General features: G+C 38.8%; 2 protein-coding genes across 4 annotated transcripts in view; one reads left to right on the top strand and one right to left on the bottom strand.

The window, feature by feature from the left end:
- Positions 1-1,182: 1,182 nt before the first annotated feature.
- Positions 1,183-26,775, top strand: part of PLA2G7 (phospholipase A2 group VII) — a 33,262-nt gene continuing 7,669 nt past the window's right edge. The window contains exons 1-7 of one of the 2 annotated variants that reach the window (XM_007484022.3): positions 1,183-1,323; positions 9,284-9,405; positions 10,459-10,603; positions 15,493-15,586; positions 19,153-19,221; positions 21,958-22,084; positions 23,550-23,663. In XM_007484022.3, the coding sequence (XP_007484084.1) occupies positions 1,215-1,323; positions 9,284-9,405; positions 10,459-10,603; positions 15,493-15,586; positions 19,153-19,221; positions 21,958-22,084; positions 23,550-23,663 (780 nt within the window). In that variant the 5' untranslated portion in view covers positions 1,183-1,214. Of the gene's footprint in view, positions 1,324-7,428; positions 8,480-9,283; positions 9,406-10,458; positions 10,604-15,492; positions 15,587-19,152; positions 19,222-21,957; positions 22,085-23,549; positions 23,664-26,775 lie in introns of those variants that run through there. The other variant, XM_056818362.1, reaches the window with a different exon arrangement.
- Positions 3,405-26,775, bottom strand: part of TDRD6 (tudor domain containing 6) — a 44,761-nt gene continuing 21,390 nt past the window's right edge. For both annotated transcript variants that reach the window (XM_056818357.1, XM_056818360.1), the window contains one exon: positions 3,405-3,533. In XM_056818357.1, coding sequence (XP_056674335.1) covers positions 3,504-3,533 — 30 coding nt within the window. In that variant the 3' untranslated portion in view covers positions 3,405-3,503. The remainder of the gene's footprint in view (positions 3,534-26,775) is intronic.

The raw sequence follows: 26,775 nt of genomic DNA, 5'->3' as shown, positions 1-26,775 counted from the left end.
TTCCTTTTGCTAGGAAGGTGTTTCTCCCTTGTTGTCCAATCTCAGAGACTCACCCCCTTTTTTAGAATACTATAAAACCTGTAACCTTCTCCTTCTCCTCCTCCTATTCCTCCTCCTCCTCTTTCTCCTCCCAGGCTTGGTTCTGTCTCAACCTCCACATGTGTGTTTGTTTTCTCTCTCTTACAGGAAATAAAGTTGTTGGGTCCACTGTGGCTCTCTACTGGTTCAGAGCTAATGGGTATAGTATAACGCCCATGGCTCTTTGGTTTTCCCAGGGAAAAGGATGCCTGTTCCTCTTTAGCTTTTAAGGATAAACACAAAGAATGTAGCTTTAGATTTCTATTCAAAGTAGTTTCTACTTGTTGGGAAGCAGAACTGTGGTCATTTAATGTATTTTTGTGATATTGAACATCACCATCAGCTAGTGTTCACCATTTTCCCTCCTCTATCTAGGACCTCCCATCTCTGGGTCTGGCTCTCAATCCACTGAACCACCCAGCTTCCCCTGATGGGGACAATATTGTTTAATGCAGATTTTTAAAAAATATATTTTTAGCCTTTACCTCCTGTCAGTATTAATTCTATGACAGAAGAGTGGCAAGAGCTAAGCAATCAGAGTTAAGAGACTTACCCAGCATCACACAACTAGGAAGTATCTTAGTGCATATTTGAACCCAGGTCCTCCCAACTCTAGGACTGGTGCTCTATCCACTGAGCCACCTAATTACCCCAGATCAAATTTAAGTGTCTTTAAACATTTACCAGCACATCATGAGACAGATCTCAAGGGCAGAAACAATCCCAGGTGAAAAACAAAAGCAATGCAAACACATTATACTAGAACTCCATTACAATATAGTTCACAGTTCCCCAATTTGAATACTCTATACAGTATAGACAGACAAAAAATTCCAGATCAAACTTATCAACCTTAGCTGTCTGAAAAGACAATTAACATTTCTGAATTATATATGAAGTTTCCACCTTATTTCATTGTCTTAAATTCAGTTGACTAAAAGAAAATCTAAATAGTTTTACTTTTCTTGGAGGCTAATTTAAAACCCACAGTTCTTATTACCTTTAATAAGTAAAACTGAGTCATTAGCATCCCTTTTTTTAAATCTACTTGTTTCCTTTTGTGTATACGTTTGGTTAAAAATGTCATTATTATTTTTGACAAAGGTTAATCTGAAAACAGCTGCTGAAGCCCAAAGATGATGCCCTACAAACTGCCTATCATTTTCTGCCTCTGCGGTTGTTTGGTGCAGATTCATCCCTTTGAATGGGAAGACCTAGATCCAATGAAGCACATACAGTCAACAGGTAAGAAGTGTGTGCATTCAAGTCTTTAGCTGCTGACAAGGACCCAAGTTACGTCTCCATTCAGTACTGCTCAAAACCTTGGCCAATTAGCTTGAGCTCTGATGGCCCTCTCTAAAATGAAGGGCTGTTTGGAGGGAGAATGAAGAAACACACCTCCCTCCTTTCTTTGCAGAAGCAGAGGGCTAGAGATGTGGAATAATATTTCATATATTGTCCGACTCGTTTGATCAAAGTCTCTGGATCTATGGCACTGGATACATTACTATCACACTGTGCACCCTACTGACTCCTGGTCCTTGTCATCTGGCCAGCCCCTGTGCCCTTCTCACTTCTGACCTTTTCTATCAAACTGCAGCTGAAATCTTTTCTCTATATTATCTACCCTCCTTACAGTGTAAGTCCTGTGAGAGAAGGAACCATCTCTTTTTGTTCTATTAGTATCTTCAGTGCAGAGAACAATTCTTGGCACATTGGACATGCTAAATAAGTAACCTTTTCTTTCATGGGAAGGGACTTCAGAGGCCATCCAGGCCAACTCCTTCATTTTTTCAGATGAGAAAACGGAGACCCAGGAAAGCTCAATGACATTAAGGAAGCAAAGTATAAAGCCTGGGACCTCTGACTCTGGGGTCCAGGACAATTTCCCACTGCCAAATGACTTTCTGAGCTGCTTTTAAAAACATTTCGCTCAATCTTTATAACATGGCATATCACTAAAAATAGAATTTTTATAAAATGAAAAGACTGAATTACATCAGTTTTGGGTCATGGACTTTCTTGGAAGTCTATAGCCCCTGTCTCAAAAAATTTTTAAATGCATCAAATAAATTACAGAATTAAGACATTAATAAAATACAGGGTGTTACATTTTCACTTCTGGGACACCCTATATGCCCTGTTTGAAGTTTTAAAGTTGCTTAAAACTACACTAATATTTTTGGGATACTCTACTTAGGATTACAAAGAAAGCATTGAAATAAAGATGTAAATTTCCCTCTCCAAGTTAATGGAGTCCTTAAAATCTCTCCTTTGGAGGGAATCTGTGGACCTCCGGTTAAGAATCCCTGGACTAAATGATCTCTATGATCTAATGTCCTTTCATCTCTGAACCTTATGATCCTATAAATTCCTACAGTGAAAGTGTTCTTCTCCAAAGATACTGGAACATTGTTCCTTAAAGAAGTCATATAGAAATACAGTCAATTCACCATGCACTCAGGTGCCCTGCATTTTACACTGCATTGGGGGTAGGCCAACCTCTTAAGGAGCAATCTTATGGTAGAACAAGACCAAGGGGAGAGCTGTCCAGAAAGAAGTCAGATTGGGATTTTTGCATGCTCTCCTTAAAGGGCATTCCTCTCCCTCTCTCTGCTACTATATCTGATGCTCTTCTATTCCACTGCTCCAAAAGGCTTGGTTTTGGGGATTGGGGGGGTTTGCATTATAAGGCGGAACAGTTAGGGATCTTGTCTCTACCAGCTAGAAAGTAAGTTTCCTGGGGGTAAGAGTCATTGTATTTGTATCCTCAGCACCTAGCACAATGCCTGGCATATTTGAGGTACTTAGTACTTCTTGGATGTATAGAGGGAGTAATTATGGAGGGAGCAGATGGATGGATGGAATGGATGGAAAGATGGGTTAGGGAGCAAGAGTGAGATAGAGAAATAATAGGGTGAGTATTTTAGGAATGGTGAGGCTAGGCATCTATAGGCAGAAAGGACTCACATTTGAAAGTCCTTTGTTTTTGAAGAAAGTTGTCTGAGGCCTTTAGAATAAGGACCCATTTCCATGGGCCCATCCAATTCTGACTCATAAACTCCTCAGCCTGTCCTTTAATACACATGGGTCAGGTGCTAGGGGTGTTATAGTGCCTCTCAAGGCTCCAAGAAATACAATCAAGTGCCTAGATCTGGCTCCTAGCTGCTCAGGTATGGTCCTGATTAATAATAATAGCTTTATGGTAATTAGCATGCTATAGAAATAGCAACTGTCCTGCCAGTCTTCTGATTCTGGGTAATTATTGTGTAAAAAGATTAACTGTGATTTACATTTGCATATGAACCGTGGCTACCTGTCAAAGCTTAAACTTAGCTAAAGAATTTTATTGTCATTTTCTTCCTGTGAGACTCCAACATTATTCCTCTTCTCCTGGAGCCAAACAGGAGCCAGAGCCTTGTTATTCATTCCTGCTGGCTTTCATGGTTCTTCCTCTTTAAAAAAAGAAAGAAAGAAATATAATGTAAAGATGAAAGGCATCAACAAAACATTAAATAACAAAATTAAAAATAATGATTCAAGCTCTAAAATTTGAAAAATATTACTAGTAAATATCTTATGAAGTAAAATTACAATAGATAGCATTTCTATAATGCTTTAAGGTTTAGAAAGTGATTTACAGATATTATCTCATTGGTACCTAACATATCTGTGAGGTAAGATTCTATTATTATCCCTATTTTTCAGAGGAGGAAACTGAGGCACACAGAGATTTAGCAATTTGCTCAAGTCACACAGCTAATAAGTGTCCAGATAGGATTGGCTCTCAGATTTATCCTGACTACAAGTCCAGTGCTCTATGCCATCTGGATGTCTTTAAGAACTGAAATGACTTGAAAGCTGATCTCAGTAAACCTGTCATTCTCACAGGATAGGTAAATAGTAAGTAATCTGTGTAGATAAATCCAGAGGATTCCATCTCCATATCTGCTTCTTACTACTCATGTACCTCTTCATTTGTCTTTTTTATAAAATGAGAAGGATAACATAGGGATATGTATGGAGCATTATTGAGACTGAAGAAGTAGGGAAAACCATCAGACTATAAAAGTATGATCTAAATAACATCCCTAATAAAATATGAAGTGAAAGTGATGAATAAATTTAAGGGATTAGATCTGGTAGATAGAGTGCCTGAAGAACTATGGACAGAGGTTAGCAATATTGTACAGGAGGTAGCAACAACAAAAAAAAATCCAAAGAAAAAGAAGGAAGAAAGCAAAATGGCTCTCAGATGAGGCATTACAAATAGCTGAAGAAAGAAAACAAAAGGGAAAGATGTACCCAAATGAATACAGAAGTCCCCAGAATAGCAAGGAGAGATAAAAAGTTTTTTTCTTAAATGGACAATGCAAAGAAATAGAAGAAAACAACTGAATGGGAAAGACAAGATCTCTTCAAGAAAATAAGAGATATTAAGAGGCTGTTTCTTGCAAAAATGGGTATGATAAAAGACAAAAACGGTAGGGACAAAATTAGAAGAGATTAACAAGAGGTTTCAAGAATATGCAGAAGAATTCAAGAACATCTTAACATAATAATCACAATGATGATCTAGAGCCAGACATCCTGGCTTAATTTATTAAAATTTATTTTAATTAGCTAAAATTACTTGTAATGTTATATGTTTATATATTAAAATTAATCAAAATTAATAAATTAAATTTTATTTAAAATTAAGTGAAGTGGGCCTTAGGAAGCATTACTTAGCAATAAAGTTAGTGGAAATGATCAAATTCCAGCTGAGCTATTTAAAATTCTAAAAGATGTTAAAATGCTGCCCTCAATATGCCAGCAAATTCAGAAAACTCAAAAGTGTCAAATGGATTAGAAAAAATTAGTTTACATTCTAATCCAGAAGAAGGGCAATAAAAAAGAACAAAATTAACAAGCAATTGCACTCATTTCACATGACAGCAAGGTTATACTTAAGGTTCTGCAAGCTAGGCTTCAGCAATATGTGAACAAAGAAGTAGAGGAACTAGAGACCAAATTGCCAACATTCACTGGATTACAGAGAAAGGAAGGGAGTTCCAGGGGAAAAAAAATCTATTCCCATTTCACCCATTGCACTAGAGCCTTTTTAATGCATGGATTACAACAAAATGTAGCAAGTCCTCAAAGTGGCAGGAATACCAGATCACCTTACTTGTCTCCTAAAGAACCTCTGGGCAGGCCAAGAAGCATGAATTAGATGGAACCAATTGGTTTAAGATTGGAAAAGGAGTATGACAAGGATATAAATGGTCACCTGACTTATTTAACTTTTATGCAGTGTACATGATGTAAAGTGCCAGTCTGGATGAATTAAAAGCCAGAATTAAGGTTTCTGAGAGAAAAATCAGCAATGTCAGATATGCAGACAACAGCACTATGATGGCAGAAAATGAAGAATTAAGAAGCCTCTTAATGAGGATGAAAGAGGACAGTATAAAAAGCTAGCTTGAAGCTTATTATTAAAAAAGAAAAAACCTAAGACCTAGGTAACTGGTCCTGTTACTTCCTAGCAAACAGAGAGAGAAGAAATGACAGTAGTGTTGGATTTTAGGTTCTTGGATTCAAATCACAGCAGATGGTGATTGAAGCCATGTAATTAAAAGACTCTTGCTCTTTGGAAGGAAAGCTATCACAAATCTGGACAGCATATTAAAAAGCAGAGATATCACCTTGCCAATAAAGTTCTGAATAGTCAAAGCTATGGTTTTTTTCAGTAGTAATGTATGACTGTGAGAGTTGGATTATAAGGAAAGCTGAGCACACAGGATAGATGTTTTTGAATTCTGGTGCTGTAGAAGACATCATTTTAATAACCATTTCCTGATGGCATGTAATATGATATAGGTTATACATGTATTATCATTTAATACATATTTCCATGTTCATCATATTGTGAAAGAAGACAAGAAAATTTTTGAGAATCCCATGGAAAGCTAGATCAAATTAATAAATATTTAAAGAAATTAATTCAGACTATTCATTGGAAGGACAAATACTGAAACTGAAGCTTTTTTTCCCAACATTTTGACCACTTTTTTTTCAACATTATGGCCACATCATGAGAAGACAAAAAAGACCTTGACAATGGAAAAGATTGAAGGCAAAAGGAGAAAGAGAGAGCGAAGAATGACCTGGATAGATGGCAGCCAAGAACACAAGTCTGGGTACACTTTGGGAGATAGTGGAGGATAGAAAAGGACCTGGTGTGATAGAGTCCACGGGATCACAAAGACTTGGCCATAACTGAACAACAAACGGTACATTAGTCCATTGGTTGATGGGTGATCTAAAAGCACAGAATAATGAAGTAATTTTTCATAATAGATAATGGGTTACACAACTCTAGGAATTATTGAGTATGTAGAATAAAGAGGCATCTCGCAATTTTATAATAATATCCTATTATGAGGCAGTCTGGTATAGTGGATAAAGGATTGAATTTGGATTCAGGAAGACCTCAGATTCAAGTCCTTCCTCTGTTTGACCCTGAGCAGATCATATAAACACTCAGTGTCCCAGGCAACTCTCTAAGACTGTAAGTTACATCCTCCTTCCTTATGATAAAATAAAATAGGGAGTGACATACAATAGAAAGAGTGTTCAATTCAGAGTCAGGAGCTCTGGGTTTAAATTCAGGTCTGTCACATAATTTCCTTTGTAACTTAAGACATGTGGGCCTCAGTTTCCTCATAAAATGATGGGATTAGACTAGTTGGCCTCAAATCTTTTCCATCTCTAAATCTCTGTTCTCTGGATATGAAAATAGAAGACATTGATAACACAATTTTTTTTTAAATGGAAATACTAGGCAATCTTTGGGACCTGGAAAAGAGTTATTCTGGTGGCTATTTTCCATATCAAGAGTTGCCTAGACAGATAAGAATCACAGATCTGGAACAAAAAAAGAAATAGAAAAGGGGAAAATACTAAAATACCAGCTGGTGGCATTGTTTATTTTATCTAAGCACTCTAAATAATACACAGAATAGAAAATGACTTTTATAAACTTTCATCTTTGGGAACAAAAATCTTATAAAGGCCCTTCTCTTTGGGTTGGTTTCTCTTCATGAAATGCTTCAGATCTTGATGTGTTCCTAAATATGCCTTTTTTTGTTCTATGTTAAATCTCAAATGATTATCAAAAAAAAAATCATCAACCAGACATTAAGTTTAAAAACTATTGGCAAGTCCTAAAATTTGAAAAAGATTGCTGGCAAATTATTTATGAAGTAAAAGACTGAAGTGATTCGAAAGTTGTTCTCTATAGTATTTTCAGCCCTGTAACAGTTGGGCATTATTATGTCAGGGAACATCTTGTACCCCAGCCCAGTGAGGCAAACACAATCATAGGCTGCTAAGGCCCTCCTGCAGCCAAATGGGCACTGGTTGGCCACAGTGCCCTTTAGGCCTATGCCTCTTCACCTTGGGCCAAAAGCCCCAAGGAGGGAACTCCTTTTCCAAATTGGCCTAGCACCTAGCAGTGGAGGACTTGAGGACCTGTGGACTAACGGGGCAGGTCCAGAGTCTCTCCCTTGAAGACCTCTCTAAAATCACTCAAGAGTTAAGATCCAAAGATCTAACTAGAACTGGGATTTCTCCAGGCCATTGTTGAAGAGATTTGGGATCCTCATAACTTACTCACTTTAGTGGGAAGAAGCCGGTGAAGAAATAGAACCCCTTGGCAGCTTTGGGTTCCCTAAGGCTTCCCTGGACACCGGGATGTGTGAGCTGGAGATCTTCTGAAGTATGGTGTCATCATCCCTATTCCTAATTTGGATTGAGAGTTGTGGGGACACAGCTACTGGGCCTCCTTGGACCCCAAACTTTGGGCAGAAGTAGTAGGCAGCTAGACACTTAACGTCAGTCATCATCTGGCCCTCAAAGGCACTTTGATGTTATGAAGACAATTCACCTATTGAATTTTCTCTGGAAGGAAGCTGTTTTAATTCTAAATAGAACTTTTGGCAATTCTCCTATAAGGGCAAGTGAAGTTTTTCTAGGGTTCTGAGGACAAATCCAGGCAGAGGATATTCTGTAAATTCATCTCCAGGGGTAGTGATGTGTCCAGGCTGAATTTACTCCTGTGGGCTTTTTACCAAGAATTCAGGTGGCCTGAGACAACGGCGTCAGAGGACATTCCTAAGTGCTGGCATTAAGCCATTTGGCTCACCATTGATGAATGATCAGACCAAATGATTTCTTGCTTTGTAGAAGATAGATTGAAAGGCAATGAGTCAATGAAGGATGAGTCACAAATTGGTCATCTGTGTGGAGGATGTTGATGGACATTTTTCCACTGAAAAGACCTGGAGTAACAGCCAATGATCACATCTGTGTTGGACTCCGCATAACTCTCCACGATTAAACCCGTGCTGGCAAAGCAGTGAGTCCAATACCTCACACGTGATAGTTGATTAAGGAGTGTTTATTGAATTCGCCCTGTGGCCAAATTGATTACACAGGATGGGGATAGATGGCCTCTGAGTTCCCTTCTAGCTCTAGGTCAAGGATCCCAGGATTCCTTGAGATTCTAAGGAGCCAGTTAGTTCCTGGAGGAGATTAGGCAAAATAATGAGATTCACTTTGACAAATATGTCTCTTGATCCCTTGCCTATATAAGGCACTAAGCAGGATGCTATGGTATAAGGGGATAAAGGGCATATATATGTCCTTTGTCCCCTTATAAAATACATATTAAAGTATATTTAACATGTATACTTTAATATATATCTTTATTTTTAACATAGTTTTTTAAAGGAGGTTAGATTTGGGTTTTAAGTAAGTGGAGCAAGGGAAGAATTTTAGGATCTGTGTGGTTCTTCTGAGCACAAAAATAGATGGTGAGAATGAAAGGGAAGAATAAAGAAAGTCAATGAAAAGGTTGGTCTGAGTTGGGAATAGAAGAGAGTCAACAAGGCAGCAATTGTAGATGAGAAGCAATGTCCCTAAAGGGTCAGGAAACAATGTCTTCATATAAATTGTGTATGTCTCCCTAAAGCAGGCAAATCCTCTCTCATTCCTGTTGCTTTGATTTGTGGACGGATTTGGACCCAGAGTGGGGAAGGCTTAGTGATGGGGAAGGAGGAAACGTAAAGGGTTTGAATCTATAGTTCCATGTCTTGAATTTTTTAAGGAATTACTCTATAATTCGGGTGACAAGTGAAATCAACTTCTTGTGTTTTTCCAGGGTGGTATAAGAAAATACAAAACCTAATGAGTGCTGTGTTCGGCAACAAATATCAGATCCCTAAAGGAAAAGGGTCTTACTCCGTGGGATGCACAGACTTGATGTTTGATTTCACTGCCAAGGTAATGCCTTCCAATTGGGGAATAATTCATGTGTTTCCTTGAGACTCTTCTATCAGATTGAACTTTTTTTTTAAAATTATAAACCCTTACCTTTTACCTTAGCATCAATACTATGTATTGGTTCCAAGGCAGAAGGGCGGTAAGGGCTAGGCAATGGGGGGGTTAAGTGACTTGTCCAGGGTCACACACCTGGGAAGTGTATGAGGCCAGATTTGAATCAAGGACCTCCTCAATCCACTAAGCCACCCAGCTGCCCCCTCATATTGACCTTTTAATGACTATTAGTTCATTGATCTCCCAGAGATCAAGTTTAGAATGAAAATCACCACTGGATCTATAGCCAGAGGACCTGAGTTCAAATTCTTTCTCTGCTCATTACTTCTTGTGTGATCTTAGAACAAGTACTTGAACTGCCCTGATCCTCAGTTTCCTCATTGGTACAATGAAAGAGTTGAACTTTGATGGCCTCTAAGGTCCCTTTCCATCTTGAAAGTTACGATTCCAAGTTCCCTTTAGACATATGATTTTTTAAATGCTTTGTTAAAAACTTAAAACTGAATGTTAATACAAACACCTAAATATGCTTAGTAGCTATTTACATTTATAATAATTCATTCCAATGCATATTAAAGTATAGGATAACTAAAGTGCAGTGTGGACAGAAGGGTGCAAGGCCTAGAGTTAAGAAGACCTGAGTTTAAATCCTGCCTCAGATACTACTAGTTGTATGACCCTGGGCAAGTCACCTCATTTTGCCTCAGTTTCTTCACCTGTAAAATGGGGGAAATAATAGCACCTCCTTCCAAGGTTGTTGTGAACTGAAATAATTGTACAGCACTTGTTTTTTCACTTTGCATTATTTTATGGTGGTCTTGCCAAATTTATTTACATTCCTCATGCTGTCTGTCTTAATTGCATTATAATTTTTCCATCCCAGTAGCAATATACTGCAGTAAGTTTAATTTTTACCTTAATATTGGGCTTTTAATATTGGGCTTTTAGGTGGTTTCCACTTTTTAAATTAAAAAATACATTCTTTTCCTTCCCTGACAGGGCAGCTTACTGCGTCTCTATTATCCTTCCAAAGATGGTGAACCTGAAAGCACTCTATGGATCCCCAATAAAGAATATTTTGTGGGTCTTACTAATTTTCTTGGAATGCACAGGGTCATGGGCAAATTCCTCGCCTTGTACTATGGTAAGATTTGTCGGTTCTGCTTTGCATTCTTTTTATTCCCCTCTCCCCTGTTCTTTCCTCACTGCCCTCCTTCCCCAAATATAGGAAAGTCTGAAAAACAGGTTCACCTGTCTTGTTGCTCATCTGGTCAATAAGAGTTTTTGTTAACAAATGAGCAAGGCAGGTTTTTCGGATTTTAAAATATCAGGAGTTTAGGCATTTCATTGGATCCTATCTTTATAGCTGATCAAGTCCTTAGAATCCAATTCCCCCTCTTACTCTAACTCTTTCATTATACAGCAGAGGAAACTGAGGCTAGGAGATGTGATTTGTTAAAGGCTGCATGGTTAGAAAGTGGCAGGGACAAGATTGCACCTCAGAGGCTTTTTCCACTTTTCTTGTGTTTCAAGACTTTTAGAAATTTCTGGATGCCAAATGCGAGCCTTTTAAAAGCATTAGTCCTAATGAGTTATTATAGAGTTGGGCTTTGACTCCACTGACTCGGGGAGTTAAAAAAGATGCCCTAGTTGGGCACCTTTTTCTGAGTACAAATCTGGCCTAAAACACTTATTATCTCTGTGACCCTGGGCAGCTCACTTCATCCTGTTTGTCTCAGTGTCCTCATCTTGTTAGATGAGCTGGAGAAGGAAATGGCAAACCACTCCAGTATCCTTGCCAAGAACATCTCAAATGGAGCCATCTCAAAAGAGTTGGATATGATTGAAAAATAACTGAACACAACGCACTATGGAAATGAGAATGATATGGGGCAGCTAAGTAGGTCAGTGGCTAGAACACCAGGCCTAGAGATGGGAGGTCCAGGATTCAGATATGTCCTTGGGCACTTCTTGCTGTGTGACCCTGGGCAAGTCATGTAACCCCCATTGCTAGCCCTCACTGCTGTTCTGCTTTGGAACCAATATGTAGTATTTATTCTAAGATGAAAGGTAAGAGTTCTAAAAAAATTTTTTTAACTGGATGGAGAGCAGTTAGGTTAGGTAGCTGAATGGATTGAGAACCAATCTTCAGTATTGATTCTAAAATGGAAGGTAAGGGTTTAAAAGAAAAATAAACTTTAAAAAATTGGAGGGCAACTAGGTAGCTCAATGGACTGAAGTGGATTGAGAGCCAATTACTCAGTATTGATTCTAAAATGGAAGGTAAAGGTTTTTTTTTGTTTGTTTGTTTTGTTTTGTTTTGTTTTTGTTTTTTTTTTAAGTGAATAATGTGGAGGAGCTAGGCAGCCCAGTGGATAGGGTGCCAGGCTTGGAGTCAGGAGGACTTGGGTGCAGATTGTTTTAGACACTTCTTTAGTTGTATGACCCGAGGCAAGTCACTTAGCCTCTTTTGCCTTGCCCTCGCCATTCTGTCTTAGAATTGTTACCAGGCCAGAAAAGGTTATTAAAAAATGAATTATGTACGAGGTAAATAGTCATTAAAGCTGACTTTGTGAGATAAGAAGACCCAAACCCCAAGGAAATTTTTTAAAAAAGAAAGAACTAATGAAAAAATATAAGAGATAGATTCTAATACCTAGAATTTCCACTCCTCACCTGTCTCCCCCATCCATTCTCTGCCTGGGTGCAGTGAGCACAAAAAACAACTTGCACATAAGCTTGTGACTTTGGGTTCAACGATTAAAATCTCCCATTACCATGATTCATCACGATTCCCCAACCCCAGGCCCATAAGAAGCAATAGGCACCGATTTTGTCCAGCCATGCAAAGGAGTGGGAAAGTTACAGAATCAGGGAGAATGCAGAGGACGAGCTGTGCCCAGAACTACAGGTTTGAAGAGACAAGAACATAAGGCTTAGGGGAAAAGGGGACTCTAAAGCCAGTTGGGGCCATTCCGCTCCCTCTAGAGCTTACTGGGACCACAGCCAACCCCCACATTATCCACTAACACAAGGAGGCTGAAGACGATTGTGAGGGGGTCTGATCAGTTGAAGGCAGAGGGACTGAAGGGGCGAGGAAGGAACCCAGAGTGGAGTGTCAAAGAAGCCATATGAGACAAGAGGCTGAAAGATTAAAATTTTGAGAAAGCCTAAATAAAAACCTAGTGTAGAAGCAGATAAATCAATAGAGAGGATGATGATTAAAAGGGAAGAAGGAGTAAAACCTCAGAGGAGCCAAAGGCATATTAAATAAGTATTATAACATAAGGAACATTGAGCTTAGTAAAGAGGCAGGCTTTATTGACTGACCAAAAATGAACTAAAATTTCCTGATAAAAGACAACATTCCACAGAGATCTTGAAACAATGGAAATACTGGTCCCCAAAGTAACTATACACGTTTTAAAACTTTGCTTTTGTTTTTGTTTTAAAGCAAAATCACTTCCACAAACATGACTCAAAATACTCCTATGATTCTGCAGTCTCTTTGATGTGGTTATTCCTTCCAATGAATTGGATGGCAACCACTTCATGCCTATCTATTTTTTTAAACTCCTTTCCTTCTGTCTTAGAATTAATACTTAGTATTATTATAAGAGTGGTAAGGATTAAGCAACTGGGGTTAAGTGACTTGCCTAGGATCATCTTATAGCTAAAAACTGAGGGCAGATTTGAATCCAAGACCTCCCATCTCCAGGCTTGGCTCTCTATCCACTGAACCACCTAGTGGCCCCCCTTTCTATTCATATTAAGCATAATTCTAGGTACTCCCACAAATTTCAAACCAATGTGCTAGCAACCTCCCCCGTTTTCTCGTGACATTGAGATATGGAGCTAGAAGATTCAGTGGAACACTCAGTTATTCTTTGTTCTCCCCCAGCCTATTTTTTATTCACTTCTATATGTTTAAACTCTTACCTTTTGTCTTAGAATTAACATTAAGTATTGGTTCCAAGGCCCCCCACTCATATGTTTTTTGATGACATCCTTTTACACCATTTCTCCTTCATAATTCCTTAACTATAAGATATTCTACAACCATTATATCATTTATTCTTTATATGGTAGTCCTTTGTTTTATATATATATATATACATATATATATATATATGACAGATATCAGCTCTATTTTATAGTTGAGGAAACTGAGACATAGATTCAGTTCAGTTCAACTAGTGTTTATTGAGCATCCACTATATATTGCCTAGCACAATGCCTTACAAAGACGAAGAATCCTTTACTTTAAGAAGCTTAGAGTCTAAAATAATGATATTGGATGACTATAATGAAATATATAGAAGTACAAATGAGTACAATAGAAGGCAGACTATGATAAAGGCAAAAATGGACCAGGTAAATTGCTCCAGGAAAATTTAAGAATTATAAACATATACTTATTGGGCACCATTATCGCCAAGCAAAACAAATGCCCACATTGGCCAGTTCTAAAAAGATTAATTTTTGCAAGATCTCACATCCCTTTTTATTGAATATGGATAATCCAGCAAAACAAATTCTGTGGAATCCTTCTACTCTCTCTCTTTCAGTGTTCCATTCAGTATCATTTATTCAGTTAATATTTCCTCAATATTTAGCCAGGGATTAGTGGCTAGGTGGATTTCTAGACTTGGAATCAGGAAAATTCATCTTCTTGAGTTTAAATCTGACCTTGGACACTTACTAGTGATGGGACACTGGTCAAGTCACTTGAACCTTGTTTATTTCAGTTTCCAAGAAAATCCCAAATACTGTCACAAGTGTCAGACATGACTGATATGAGACCAAATGACAAAAATTGTAAACAGTTGATAACTCTTCAATGTTATTGATAATGGATGAACATAAAATAGATTTTACAAAGGGATATTTTTACTATACCAAAACACGAACTACACAAAATTCCAAAATTCCAAAACCAGGACCCAGCTCTCCTAATGTACCGCCTTGGTCCCTAGGAAGAGTGGGCTCAGACTTAAAGCAGCTACATACAAACATTCCTCCTCCCACCAAATTAATGTCTGGACACAGCATAGCCAAGATCCTCCCAGGTGCTGCCTATCCCCCCCCCCCAAACACACACACACCCATGGGTAGGCTCCTAGGCTAATTCAAGACTGGTCTCAAAGTTCACTCTTCAGGACTGGTTCCTTCCATAGTCAATGGCAGACTCTGCTACAGATTCTCATTACTAGACCTCTGGCACCTCATCTAACCAACCTTTCCAAGCTCTCAGAATCATAGCCTGGTCTAGTCTCTTTCTCTTAAGATCATAAGATCATATTATTAAGAATAATAAACAGAGCAAGGACAGAAAATTAACTGCAAATTAATATTCCAGACCCCATCGCAGTAACCTAGTAAGGAAAGATGAGGATCCAAGCTTTCCTTCCCCAACCCACCATTGGCCACCATTGGCTTTTGAAGGGAGAAATTGCTTCTTGTCCTTTCCTTTGATATACACACTTTGTTCCACCTCAGGAGCCAGTTAAAGAGCCTTTCATCCCCATGAAGTAAGATGGCAGGAAAACAGAATGCCTATTCATGGTCTGAGTCAGGGTATCATCCTTTTCATTATTTTTCATCACACATTTGTGGAAGAGACCTCTCTGTGAGTCGTCAGCAAGCAGAGCACTCTGCACTCGTTGGAAGGGTCAGAATCCATCGGCCCATCCTCCATTACATAATAATGGTCAGTCTTCCATATGATGATACCTCATCTTTGATCTAGTGAGATATCTTCCCGGCTAATATATCTCATAAGAGGTATCCCCACTTAATAATGTGACCTCAACAAAGAAAAGAAGACTCCATTCTTCTATTTGTCTAGGAAAAAGCCTTTTTATTCTGGCTTTGTAATTAGCAATAAATATAATAGTAAGAGAATGTGTCAGAGGCTTATAATTGTGCTAAGGAGATGAAAATTAAATCAATGATACTTTCACACAGTAAAGTTGAAAATAACTACATACATTTTGCGGTCTTGCTTTAGTTTGTTTTATTTTACTATTTTAGGTTCGGTGACAACTCCTGCAAGTTGGAATGCCCCTTTGAGGATTGGTGAACAATACCCATTGGTTATTTTTTCTCATGGACTTGGAGCATTCAGGTAATGCTTGAGCAAAAAGCCTGGCATCTTTCAGGAGCAGCCATTTAGTTTCTTTGTCCTCTATAAGAGGAGCAAAATCTTAACCTTAAGGCTGTTATGATCCAATTAGTAATCATTTACCTGTTGACTGTGAAATCTTCTCTAGGGAATTCAGTACAACACTTATAATATATGTTTTTATGTTCAAACCTCTGTGCTAACTGATATTAAAACAAAAAAAAATAATAGTCTCTGTACTCAAGGAGTATGTGTTATACAAGTGTGATGCTTCATGTACATAGATAAGTGTAAAATGAGGTATTATGAGCTAGGAGTGGAATCAACAAGTATTATTAATTAACTTGATTTATCAATTGTGATTAACTTAGAGTTCCAGGCACTGTGTTAAGTGCTGGAAATACAAATAGACACAAAAAGAAAGCCTCTAAGTTTCTAAAGGAGAATTACTATATGTAAAAAAGAATCTGAAAAGGCTCTAGGTGGGGAGTTGAAAGAAAGGGGAAAGGGTACCCACTGAAGGACAATGTGTCACAGTCCCATGAGTCAGGAGAGGAGCTCAAGAAGGAGTAGAGGATGCCTGGCCTAGGAACTTCCTCTAAATTGAGGTTCCAGGAGGAACTCACCAGTGGCACGAGGGGGTAGCACTGGTAGAGGAGAGAGTATTTTCTAGCATGAGGAGGCAGTTGAGGCATGGTATGAGAAGTTTGGAGAGAGTCAGGAGGAGAGAAGATCCAGAAAAGTGCACTAACAGCTAAGGTGTCTGTGTGTGCCTAGGTGGGGTAGTGTTGATTGGGGGAAGGCTTCACAGAGCTGGCACCTGACCCAGATCTTGAAAGAAGATAAGGACTCAAGAAAGGAGCATTGAGAAAAATAGTATATCCTATACATTGGCCAAGACTGTCAATGCCAAGTGCTCAGTGAAGTGGGAGGAGGAATTCTGAGTTCAGGAACAACCAGTTGTACAGCTTAGTTAGGAAAGTACTAGAATACAATGAGGCTGGAAAGGCAGGTAGAAATCATCTAAAAATATTTTGAGAAAGGGCCTTAAATGCCAGGCTACATTTTTATTTTGTGTTGTATTCAAGCATGAAGGAATTCCCAGTAAGGAGGGAGGCCTGGATGGCAGCCTACCCAAGTGTCACTCCAAATCAGAAGCTGATGCTCTCAGCATTACTTCCTCCTTCCTTTCCCATCATTCTCCCTACCTCTTCTAGTGATGAAAAGATTTTAAGCAAATGCAACAACTGATCTCGGTTGCAGAAGACTGACGACATGATGCTATAAGCCTCATGAGATAACATATAAAGTGCTTTGTAAATGTAAAGCATCATCGTACATTCATTTTTTAAAAATATATATATTTTATGGGGGGGCACAGCAGGGCCTATGATAACACTGATGTAGGGAATTCCTCTTGTGGATCATTCCTCCATCACGTTCAGTTGGCGCTAGCCTTTTGTAACTTCAAGACCTAGAAAGTTTCTGGCCTCTGGGGCAGTTACATGACTTGCATAGGACCACTGGATACAAATAACATGTTCCGTGCATCACAGGAAGTTCTTGAACCCAAATCTCCCTGACTCTAAGTCTGGTTTTATTCACCATACCATGTTCAGTCTCCCCAGCCTTCAGTGATCATTATTCTTAGTCGTGTTTTGCTTTCACTAGTGTTCAGTAATGCCTAACTCTTCTTGAATCCATGATTGGGACTGTATTATGCCAGTGCTGTCGATGGAGTTTTCTTGGCAAAGATACTGGAGTGGTTTGCCATTTCCTTCTATTTCCTTCTCTAGTATTTTCTTTCTGTAGAATATGTAATATTCTTGGGTTATTTTTTCATCTTTTTTTTTAAACCTTACCTTCCATCTTAGAATCAATACTGTGTATTGGTTCCAAGGCAGAAGAGTGGGAAGGGCTAGGCAATGGGGGTCAAGTGACTTGCCCAGGGTCACACAGCTGGGAAGTGTCTGAGGCCAGATTTGACCCTAGGACCTCCCATCTTTGGGCCTAGCTCTCAATCCACTGAGCCACCCAGCTGCCCCATCATTTTTTCATCTTAACAAAGTCATTTGCTATTTTTTTTAAAGAAGTGATATAAGTAGTGAATGTCAGAGTTTGGCTTCCTATCTTATGGAGAATGGAAAATATTTAGAATGACTTATGAGAATGTTAAGGGACAAATAAGAAAATTCTCTTAAAAATGTTTAGCAGCAGAGGGTTGTTCTGCTGAGGTTTAGAAACATGCATTTTTAGTGGAGACAGTTGTCCTTTTTTTTTAAATAAACATTTACTGGTGATACCAGAAGCCCTTGTAACAGAGGACCCACATGATACAGAAAATTCAGAGTTAGAAACCGATCAGGTTGGGTAATGTGAAAGTTTCAAGGAGTCAAAATGATCTAAAGCACTGGTCATAGACTAGGGAGTTACTAGGTAAGGAAGCAACACTCTCCCAGTGAAGGTCACTTTTCTGCCACGTGGTATTGGAGAACACTGTGAGAGGTTACGATCTACCCAGTGTTGCACAACCACTATGTGTCTAAGGTGGGACTTGAACCAAGTTTTCCTGACTGGATCCCTATTCAGGATGCTATGCTGCCTCTCAAGACATCAGTGAGATCATTGCTCAAATGGCTGACATTAGGGATCCAGACTGAGTTGGACTTAGAAGAGAGCCCAGAAGGTAGCTGATAGAATGGGAGAATCAAAAGAAATCAAAGATTTGCAAGTACTAATGAAAGCCATGATCGAGTGGAGATGAGGGGATGTTAGAGAGATGAGAGGTTCTGGTCAAAGGGGGGAACTTCACAGTTCAAGATCTTGATGTAGAACCCTTTCCAGGGATGACAAGGACAAAGATGGGGCCTGGTGCTGAGTGGCTAAAATTGGGATGGAAATGAGAGATCATAAGAGCTGAGGAGGCCAATGAATTTTTAAGCCAAGGTTAGGAATGCCAAGAATGATGGTTAGGGACAGAGAAGGGAAATGAACCAACCTTGGAACTCTTATCATCCCCATTTTATAGAGAAAAACTGAGGCAAACAGAGATTAAGTGATTTTTTCCAGGTTCACAAAGATATTAAATGATCTGAAGGAAAATTTGAATTCATGTTCTGACTCCAAGTCCTACACTCATACCCCATCCATTATATGTACATTTTAAATCAGATTTGAAATCCTTTCATGATGTTATGCAAGGTATCGAGTATACTGGATATCAGTTTATTGAGATCAGGCTAGGGAAGAGTATAAACAGAAGGCATAGACTTACCTTTCTTTCTGTGAATTTAGTCAAGTGGTTAAAGGAAAGAATTACAAATGACATTTTCCTTTGATGGGGACAAAAGAAGAAAAAACCTGACACATAATACCCATCTATGTGTGTATACACATTGGCAGTGTTACTTATCACAGGATGGCTGGCTAACCATCTAATCCTATGTTAAACATTTAAATAAGACTTCAGGATAATCTTAGTAGATTGCCCAGGGCACATGTCTTGCTATTGCAACTATTACCATTTATGCCAAATGAAATTGTTTATTTGTCAACTTTCTATTTTTAAGGACAATCTACTCTGCTATTGGGGTTGAACTGGCATCTCATGGGTTTATAGTTGCTGCTGTTGAACACAGGTATGTATCTGTTATTTGTTGTATGGGATTTCTTTTTTTTTAACCCACTCAAAAAGGCATTCTTGATGTGAATTTTTCTTATTATTAGTTGCATTTTTTGTATGTGTGTGCATAGAACCTTTTAAAATTTCATGTAATCAAAGTAAACAAAAAACAAACAAAAATGATTGGTTAGGAGCAACTAGGTGATGCAGTGAATAGAGAGGTCTGGGCCTGGAGTCAGGCAGATCCATCTTCCCAAGTCCAAATCTGGCCTCAGACTGAAAAATGACTGAACAACACCCATACCACTGACTTTCAGTGTGCCTTAGAAAGGATTTCAAATCTGATTTAAAATGAATATATAATGGATGGGGTATGAGTGTAGGACTTGGAGTCAGAAGATAAATTCAAATTTTCCTTCACATCATTTAATATCTTTGTGAACCTGGAAAAAAATCACTTAATCTCTGTTTGCCTCAGTTTTTCTCTATAAAATGGGGATGATAAGAGTTCTAGGGTTGTTAAAAGAATCCAGTGAAATAGTAGAGCTTTGCTAAACACAAAATGCTCTGTAAATGCTAGCTAACTGTTAGATATAAAATGATTAGATTATGCTGGAAGATCCAAGATCATAGATTTAGAGTTGGGAGGAAGATTTTTAAAGTATTTTGCAAATCTTAAAGCATTATCGACCTGTTGTTCATCACTTTCAGTTGTACCTGATTCTTTGTGGCTGCATTTGGGGTTTTCTTGCCAAAGATACTGGAGTGGTTTAACATTTCCTTCTCCAGCTCATTTTGCAGATGAGGAAACTGAGATAAATAGGGTTAAGTGATTTACTCAGGGTCATACAGCTAAATAAGTGTCTAAGGTCAGGTTTGAACTCAGGAAGGTGGGTCTTCCTGACTCCAAGCCTGGAGCTCCATCAACTGCACCTCCTAGCTGCCCCATCTACTTATTAGATAGATGTAATGTATGTTTAGGTGGTGCTAGAAAAACATAAGATCACAGATTTAGAGCTGGAGGGGATCTTAGACATCATCTAATCCAACCCTCTTCATTTTGTTGATGAGAAAACTGAGGGCAAAGCAATTAAGCCTAACATTACACAGAGAATAATTAGCAGATCTAGAATTTCAACCCATGTCCTCTGACTCCAAAATAAATGTTATCACTACTTCACCCCCAGACTACTATCAGTCTGAAGTTTTTGTTATCTTAGAGTCATCTACTTCACACAAAATTGCTCCACGCAAGATTGTTTCCCAGGAATGTAAAAAAAAAAAACACATTTGTAATAATTTATTTTTCATGTACTGTATTATTTTTATATCACAGCTGTGTATTATAAAGGCCCAAATCAGTTCCCTTATATTAGGGAGAATTCCTGAGCTAGGTTCCATCCAGTCTATAGATTTTTACATTCTCTTTGTTCTTGGGAAGGCCAAGGAATGTGTCCCATTCACAAAACCGGACTAACAGGGAAATGAGACTATGATCTTTTTCCAGAATAGGTGACCAGCATCTCTGTCTGTCTCTCAGTGTCAGGAAAGGGCTAAGGAGTTAATGGACCATCTCTCAATTAGCCATTTGCCAATTATAGATATCTTGGGATGCTCAAGGGAAGACCTAAACAACGAGCTCCCCCAAAGTTCATAGAGGTATCTGGGCCAGGCATTTCTGGAGAAACTTTGGAGAGATGGAGAGACTCCTTTGACCATAAGCCCTTTAAAAATACTATTTTCGGGGGCATCTGGGTAGCTCAGTGGATTGAGAACCAGCCCTAGAGACGGGACGTCCTAGGTTCAAATCTGGCCTCAGCCACTTCCCAGCTGTGTGACCCTGGGCAAGTCACTTGACCCCCATTGCCTAGCCCTTACCACTCTTCTGCCTTGGAGCCAATACACAGTATTGATTTTAAGATGGAAGGTAAGGGTTTAAAAAAAAATACTATCTTCCTCTCAGCTCTAGAGCTATGATCTGAGATCTATTATTTCAAATTTAAGAAATTCTGCCTCTTGGGATTTTCAATCATTTCCCCATTATAACCACACCCCAGTTTCATGTCCATTACCCTATGGTGTATGGATGATAATCCTTAAAAGAACAACCACCCAATACAGATGCTTTAGTTCGCTGTGTCCCAGGGACAATGAGATTAGTTCAGCATAGCGCCCTCTTCTACACAGAGCTTCCCGTGGTGGCTCTTGCTCTCTCTGAGGAGTGCTTACAAACCCATGAGGTTGCCATGCTGTTTGTTCCATGAACCCAAAAATCTTTTGTTTAGCCTAACATCATCAGACCAGTATGTCGAGGCTTCTTTGTTGTTGTTTGTTATTGTTCATACATTTTGGTTGTGTCAGACTCTTCTTAACCCTATTTGGGGTTTTCTTGGCAAAGATCCCAGAGGAGAGTCTTCCATTTCCTTCTCCAGCTCATTTGATGGATGAAGAAGCTAAAGCAAACAGGGTTAAGTGACTTGCCCAGGATCACATTACTAAAAAGAGTCTGAGGCCAGATTTGAATTCAGGAAGATGAGTTTTCCTGACTTCTGATTACCTATCTAGATCTCTTTTTTGGTTATTTGTTTGTTTTTGAAATTTTTAAGCTTAATTTTGGAGGGTTACAAACTGGTATGAAAGGGCTAGGGTTGGTGGGGAAAAGTAGAAAGTGGTTGGGGTGGAAGTAAGGACAGTTGATTGGGAAGGGAAGGGAAGAATAAGCAAATGGGATGACACTTTTTCCATGTCATAGAGATCAATCGGCATCAGCAACTTTTTACTTTAAAGATGAATTTGCTGTCAAAGCAGATAATAAGTCCTGGCTTCCCTATAAGCGCCTTGGTCCACAGAATGTGGAGTACCTTCTACGCAATGGACAGGTATGGTATATTCCAGTGAGAGGCATTTTCAAAGCAATTTGGTCAATACTGAAATTTACTCTCTGGGTTTTTGCCTTCTGAAAGTTTGTAAATTAGGAGATGTAAAAAGAGAAACAAATAAATAATAAACTGCGTAAGGATATATCACATGCATTGATAAAATCTGGCTAATTTTTTATTTTTTAAACCCTTACCTTCTGTCTTAGAATCAGTACTCTAGTTTGGTTCCAAGGCAGAAGAATGGGAAGGGCCATGCAACTGGGGTTAAGTGACTTGGCCAGAGTTACACAGCTAGGGAAGTGTCTGAGGCTTAAGTTTGAACCCAGGACCTCCTGTTTCCATGTCTGGTTCTCTATCCACTGAATCACTCAAAAATAAAATCCTTATTTTCTCTCTTTGAATCAATTCCAAGACAGAAGAGCTTCAAGGTCTAGGAAATTTGGGTTAAGTGACTTGCCCAAGGTCACACAGCAAGGCAATAGATGAGGCCAGATATAATCCTGGGTCCTTCTCAACTCCCAAGTGTTTGGACTCTATTCACAATGCTACCTAGCTGCCCTGAGAATGCCTTTTTAAGTAAAGGAAAAAAAAACAATACAGTGGAGAAAATGTCCAATAGGCACTCCTTATTCTAAGATAATTATATATTTTTACTAATAGTTATGATAAAAATGCTAATGTGAAGAAAGTAAGGATTTTTTTAAAAGGCATTCTCAATTGTGCTGTAAATAGTGCCAATAATTAAATAATATGTATTATAGTTTCAACATCAACAGATAAGAAATCTGTTGCAATAAGTTGTAGAAGTACAAAATATTTTATAGAAATATGCTCCCATCAGCTATTCACTATGGCCAAATAGATATTTATCTATGTTCAATATGTAAATATATGCATATTCATAAATATATAATAAATATGTTATGTATCAATTATATATAATAAAATGAAATTAAAATTTTAAACCTTATATAATAAAATTTCCATTTTATAATACAAAAGTAACCCAAACATTGGCAGATGGTACTATACTTATTGGAAACTTTCTCTTTGGGGTCTAGATCTGTGATTTCATCCATGGAAGGTAGTACCAGTGTGGAAACTCTCTCCCCTGAGGCAGATCAGCAATTAATCTGTACATTACTTTACCTTAGAGAGTTGCCTAGGATGCTTAAAGATAAAATGGCTTGCCATTGGTCACACAGCTAATCTATGTCAGAGGTAGGATTTAAATTCAGGATTTATTGATTCTGAGGCTTACTCTTTTCTTTCTCCAATAAGCCATATTGCCTCTAATTTGTTGTACAAGGTACTTTTATTTTAGAAAGTTCATTAACTACATACTATTTAGAAACAATCAGTTGGGTGGCCCCACGTTTTTCTGAATTTCAAGCAAAGAATTATAGCTTTTATATTGTTCCATTTATGTGAAATAGTGTTGTTTCCTTCTTATAACTTTGCCCAGGTACTTCAAAGAGCGGAAGAATGCTCTAAAGCTCTTAATTTGATTCTTGATATTAATGGTGGAAAAACAGTGAAGAACGTCTTGGATTCCACATTTGACTTGAACCAACTAAAGGTGAGACAATAAAGCCACTTTTTCTTTTAATTAAGTCAGTTAATAAATGTTTATCAAATGCCTGATCTGTCCTGGACCACTGTGCTAAACACTGGGGGAGCAGAAAGAGGCAAAAGACCTTCACCTGGGTGGTCTTGTCTTCTAGGAGCACACAATCTCAAAACAAGTCTGTACAGAGGAGCTATGTACAGGACAAGTAGGAAATAATCAAAGTGGGGACAGTATTAGAATTTAGAAGGCCAGGAAAGGCTTCCTGTAGAAGATATTTTATTTGGGACTAGAAAGAAGCCAGAAAAACCAGTTGGCCAAGGTAAGGGAGACAGAACATTCCAAGGCATGGGAGAGAACCAGAGAAAACACCCAAAGCCAAGAGATGAAGCATCTCATTTGTGGAACAGCCAGGAGGCCAGTGTCATTCCTTATTTGCATATACTATTATCATATTACCTGTACAGAAGTGAGAGGCCATATCTGTAGTTAGTCAACAGACATTTATTAGGCTCCTACTGCTATATGTCAGGCACTCTGCTAAGTGCTGGAGGTTCAAAGAAAAGGCAAAAGAAAATCCCATACATTCAAGGAGCTCAAAGTCTATAGAAAGCTCCCTGGTGAGGAAACAACTACTAAGGCATATCAGGTCTTTCCTTGCAATTTATTATCTTAGAGAATTACTACAAACACTGACTAGCTCAAAGTCAGTGTCCCACAGCCAGTAGGTACTAAGGGTAGAACTTGAATCTGGGCCTTTGTTTTTTGAGGCAGGTTTTCTATCCACAACTCCACATTGCCTCTCCTAACAGGTATTTAGATAGGGCTTACACCCAGGTTTACACTAGATGCTTAATAAATGCTTGAATTGAATTGAAATAGGAGTGAGCACATTCCAGGCACAAAGGAGGTTTGTGAAAATGCAGAGACAGGAAATGGAATTCTAGAACAGTGGCATCTCTGAAGGGGGATAAAGGTGAAATGAAACTGGACATCAGAGGGTGATTGACATGGACCTTGAATTCCAGGCTGAAGTTTTTTTGGAGGGTTTTTCCCCCTTAGCTTTAATAGTGAGTAACAGAAGATTTCTGAGGTGGCATGATCAGAGCCATGTCTTAGGAAGATGCTTTTGGTAGTTGTGTAAAGGGACAGACTAGAGCAGGAAAGACCGAGAAATGAAGCAGCTTAGAAGAGGTAGGTGAGAGGTGATGTCACCCTAAACTAAGGTGGTAGGACATGTAAATGGAGAGAAGGTAAGAGATTTTATGGAAGTAGAAGTCTAAGGTTTGACAACTATTAGTTAGATGGGGAAGGAAGATGGGGTCAAAGGGGGAAAGGTAAAGGGAAAATTCAAGGATGATTCTAAGGTTACAAACTTTGGATCGATGCTCAAGATTATATTACCCTCCCTGAGCAGAAATAGGAAAACTAGAAGGAAGCTCAAGTTTAGGGTAGAAGATAATTTTAGTTTTCAGAAATTTCAGCCAATTTCCACTTTTAATAAATTCAGATAACTTCAATTCAATAAAATAAGATAACTTCAATATTCAAATTAATTTGGAAGATGACAAGTTCATTTTGTAGTGAATTCAGATTAATTTCAGCTAAGTTTGAGATGGGGATAGAATATCAGTCCTGAAGTTAGGTTGACTTAGCTTTCTGAGTTCAAATTTGACCTAAAATACTAGTCAAGTGACCCTGGCAAGTCACTTAACCATGTTTGCCTTAGTTCTTCATTTATAAAATGAGCTGGAGAAGGCAATGGCAGACTACTTTGTATCTTTGCCAAGAAAATCCCAAAAAGAGGGAGAGGGAAGAGGGAAGGGAAAGAACATGAATCATGTAACCATGGAAAATATTCTAAATAAATTAATAATAAAAGAAAACCCCACAAGGCATTACAAAGAGTTAGGCACAACTTGAAATGATTCAACAACTTTGAGATGCCAGTGAGATGCTTTGGTGGAGAGAGCTAATAGACAATTAAAGATGTTGAACTTGAGCACAAGGAAGGATAAAGGCCAGGGGTATGATTTCCTTCAAGGCTTAGCTCAGGTGCTACCCCCTAGTAAATACCTTTCCTCATCCTGAGAGTTGTTAAGAGTTCTTTCCTTCTTCAAATCATCTTGTGCTTGCACCTTCTCTGTTGGTGCTCTCATCACTTCCTAGAAGAAGGCTCAGGACAAAGCTCTGGGAGATATGAGAGATATTTGGTGGGAGATGATTCATTTAACAAGTGTTTACTAAATACCAACCTTGAGCCAAGGCCCTGGGAATGCAAAGGCAAGACCAAAATTCAGTCCCTGTTCTAAAAGACCTTGCCCTAACATACATTTAAACATAAAATCAAAGACAAAATGATTTGAAGAAGGAACGAACTCTTGACAACTAGTAGGATGAAGAAAGGTGTTTTCTAGGAAGCAGCACCTGAGCTGAGCCTTGAAGAAAAACCAAGGGAGCTGAGAGGGTGGGGATGAAGAGGAAGAGCACTCTAAACATGGGGGGGGGGGGGGGGGGGGGGGGGGGGGGGGGGGGGGGGGGGACATGGACTTATGGAAGAGGGAAATATGGTCTATGCTCAGGAACTAGCAAGAGAAATAGAAGAGTATATCAAAATTGAACAGAAGAGTATTAAAGTTGAAAAAGTTGGTTGGAAGGGGTAGCTGGGTAGGTTGAGTACCAGGCCTGGAGGGTAGGACAATCTGGGTTCAAATTTGGCCTTGGACACTTCTTAGCTGTGCAATCCTGGGTAAATTCCTTAACCCCAATTGCCTAACCTTTACCACTCATCTGTCTTAGAATTGATATCAAGACAGAAGGGAGAAAGGAATGAAGGAAAAAGGGGAAGAGAAGGGAAGGAAGACTGAAGGAAAGGGAGAAGAGAGGGAAGGAGGAAAGGAAGCGTGTATAGCAAGATTGTAAATGGTTTTAAATCCTAAAGTCAGGAGTTTGCATTTGAGCCTGGATGCAATGAAAAGCCACTGAAAATTCTTGAATGGGAGTAAAGGGGTTGCTTGGACACTCCTGTGCTTTAATGGAGATGACCTTGGCCTCTGAGTGGAGGGTAGATTGGTGAGGGAAGAGATTAAAAGCAGGGAGTTTGAATTAAAGTGGTAACTGAGTG

Source organism: Monodelphis domestica, chromosome 2 (genome assembly GCF_027887165.1).
Source record: "Monodelphis domestica isolate mMonDom1 chromosome 2, mMonDom1.pri, whole genome shotgun sequence".
NCBI lineage: Eukaryota > Metazoa > Chordata > Mammalia > Didelphimorphia > Didelphidae > Monodelphis > Monodelphis domestica.
This window is presented reverse-complemented; position numbering and strand designations above follow the sequence as displayed.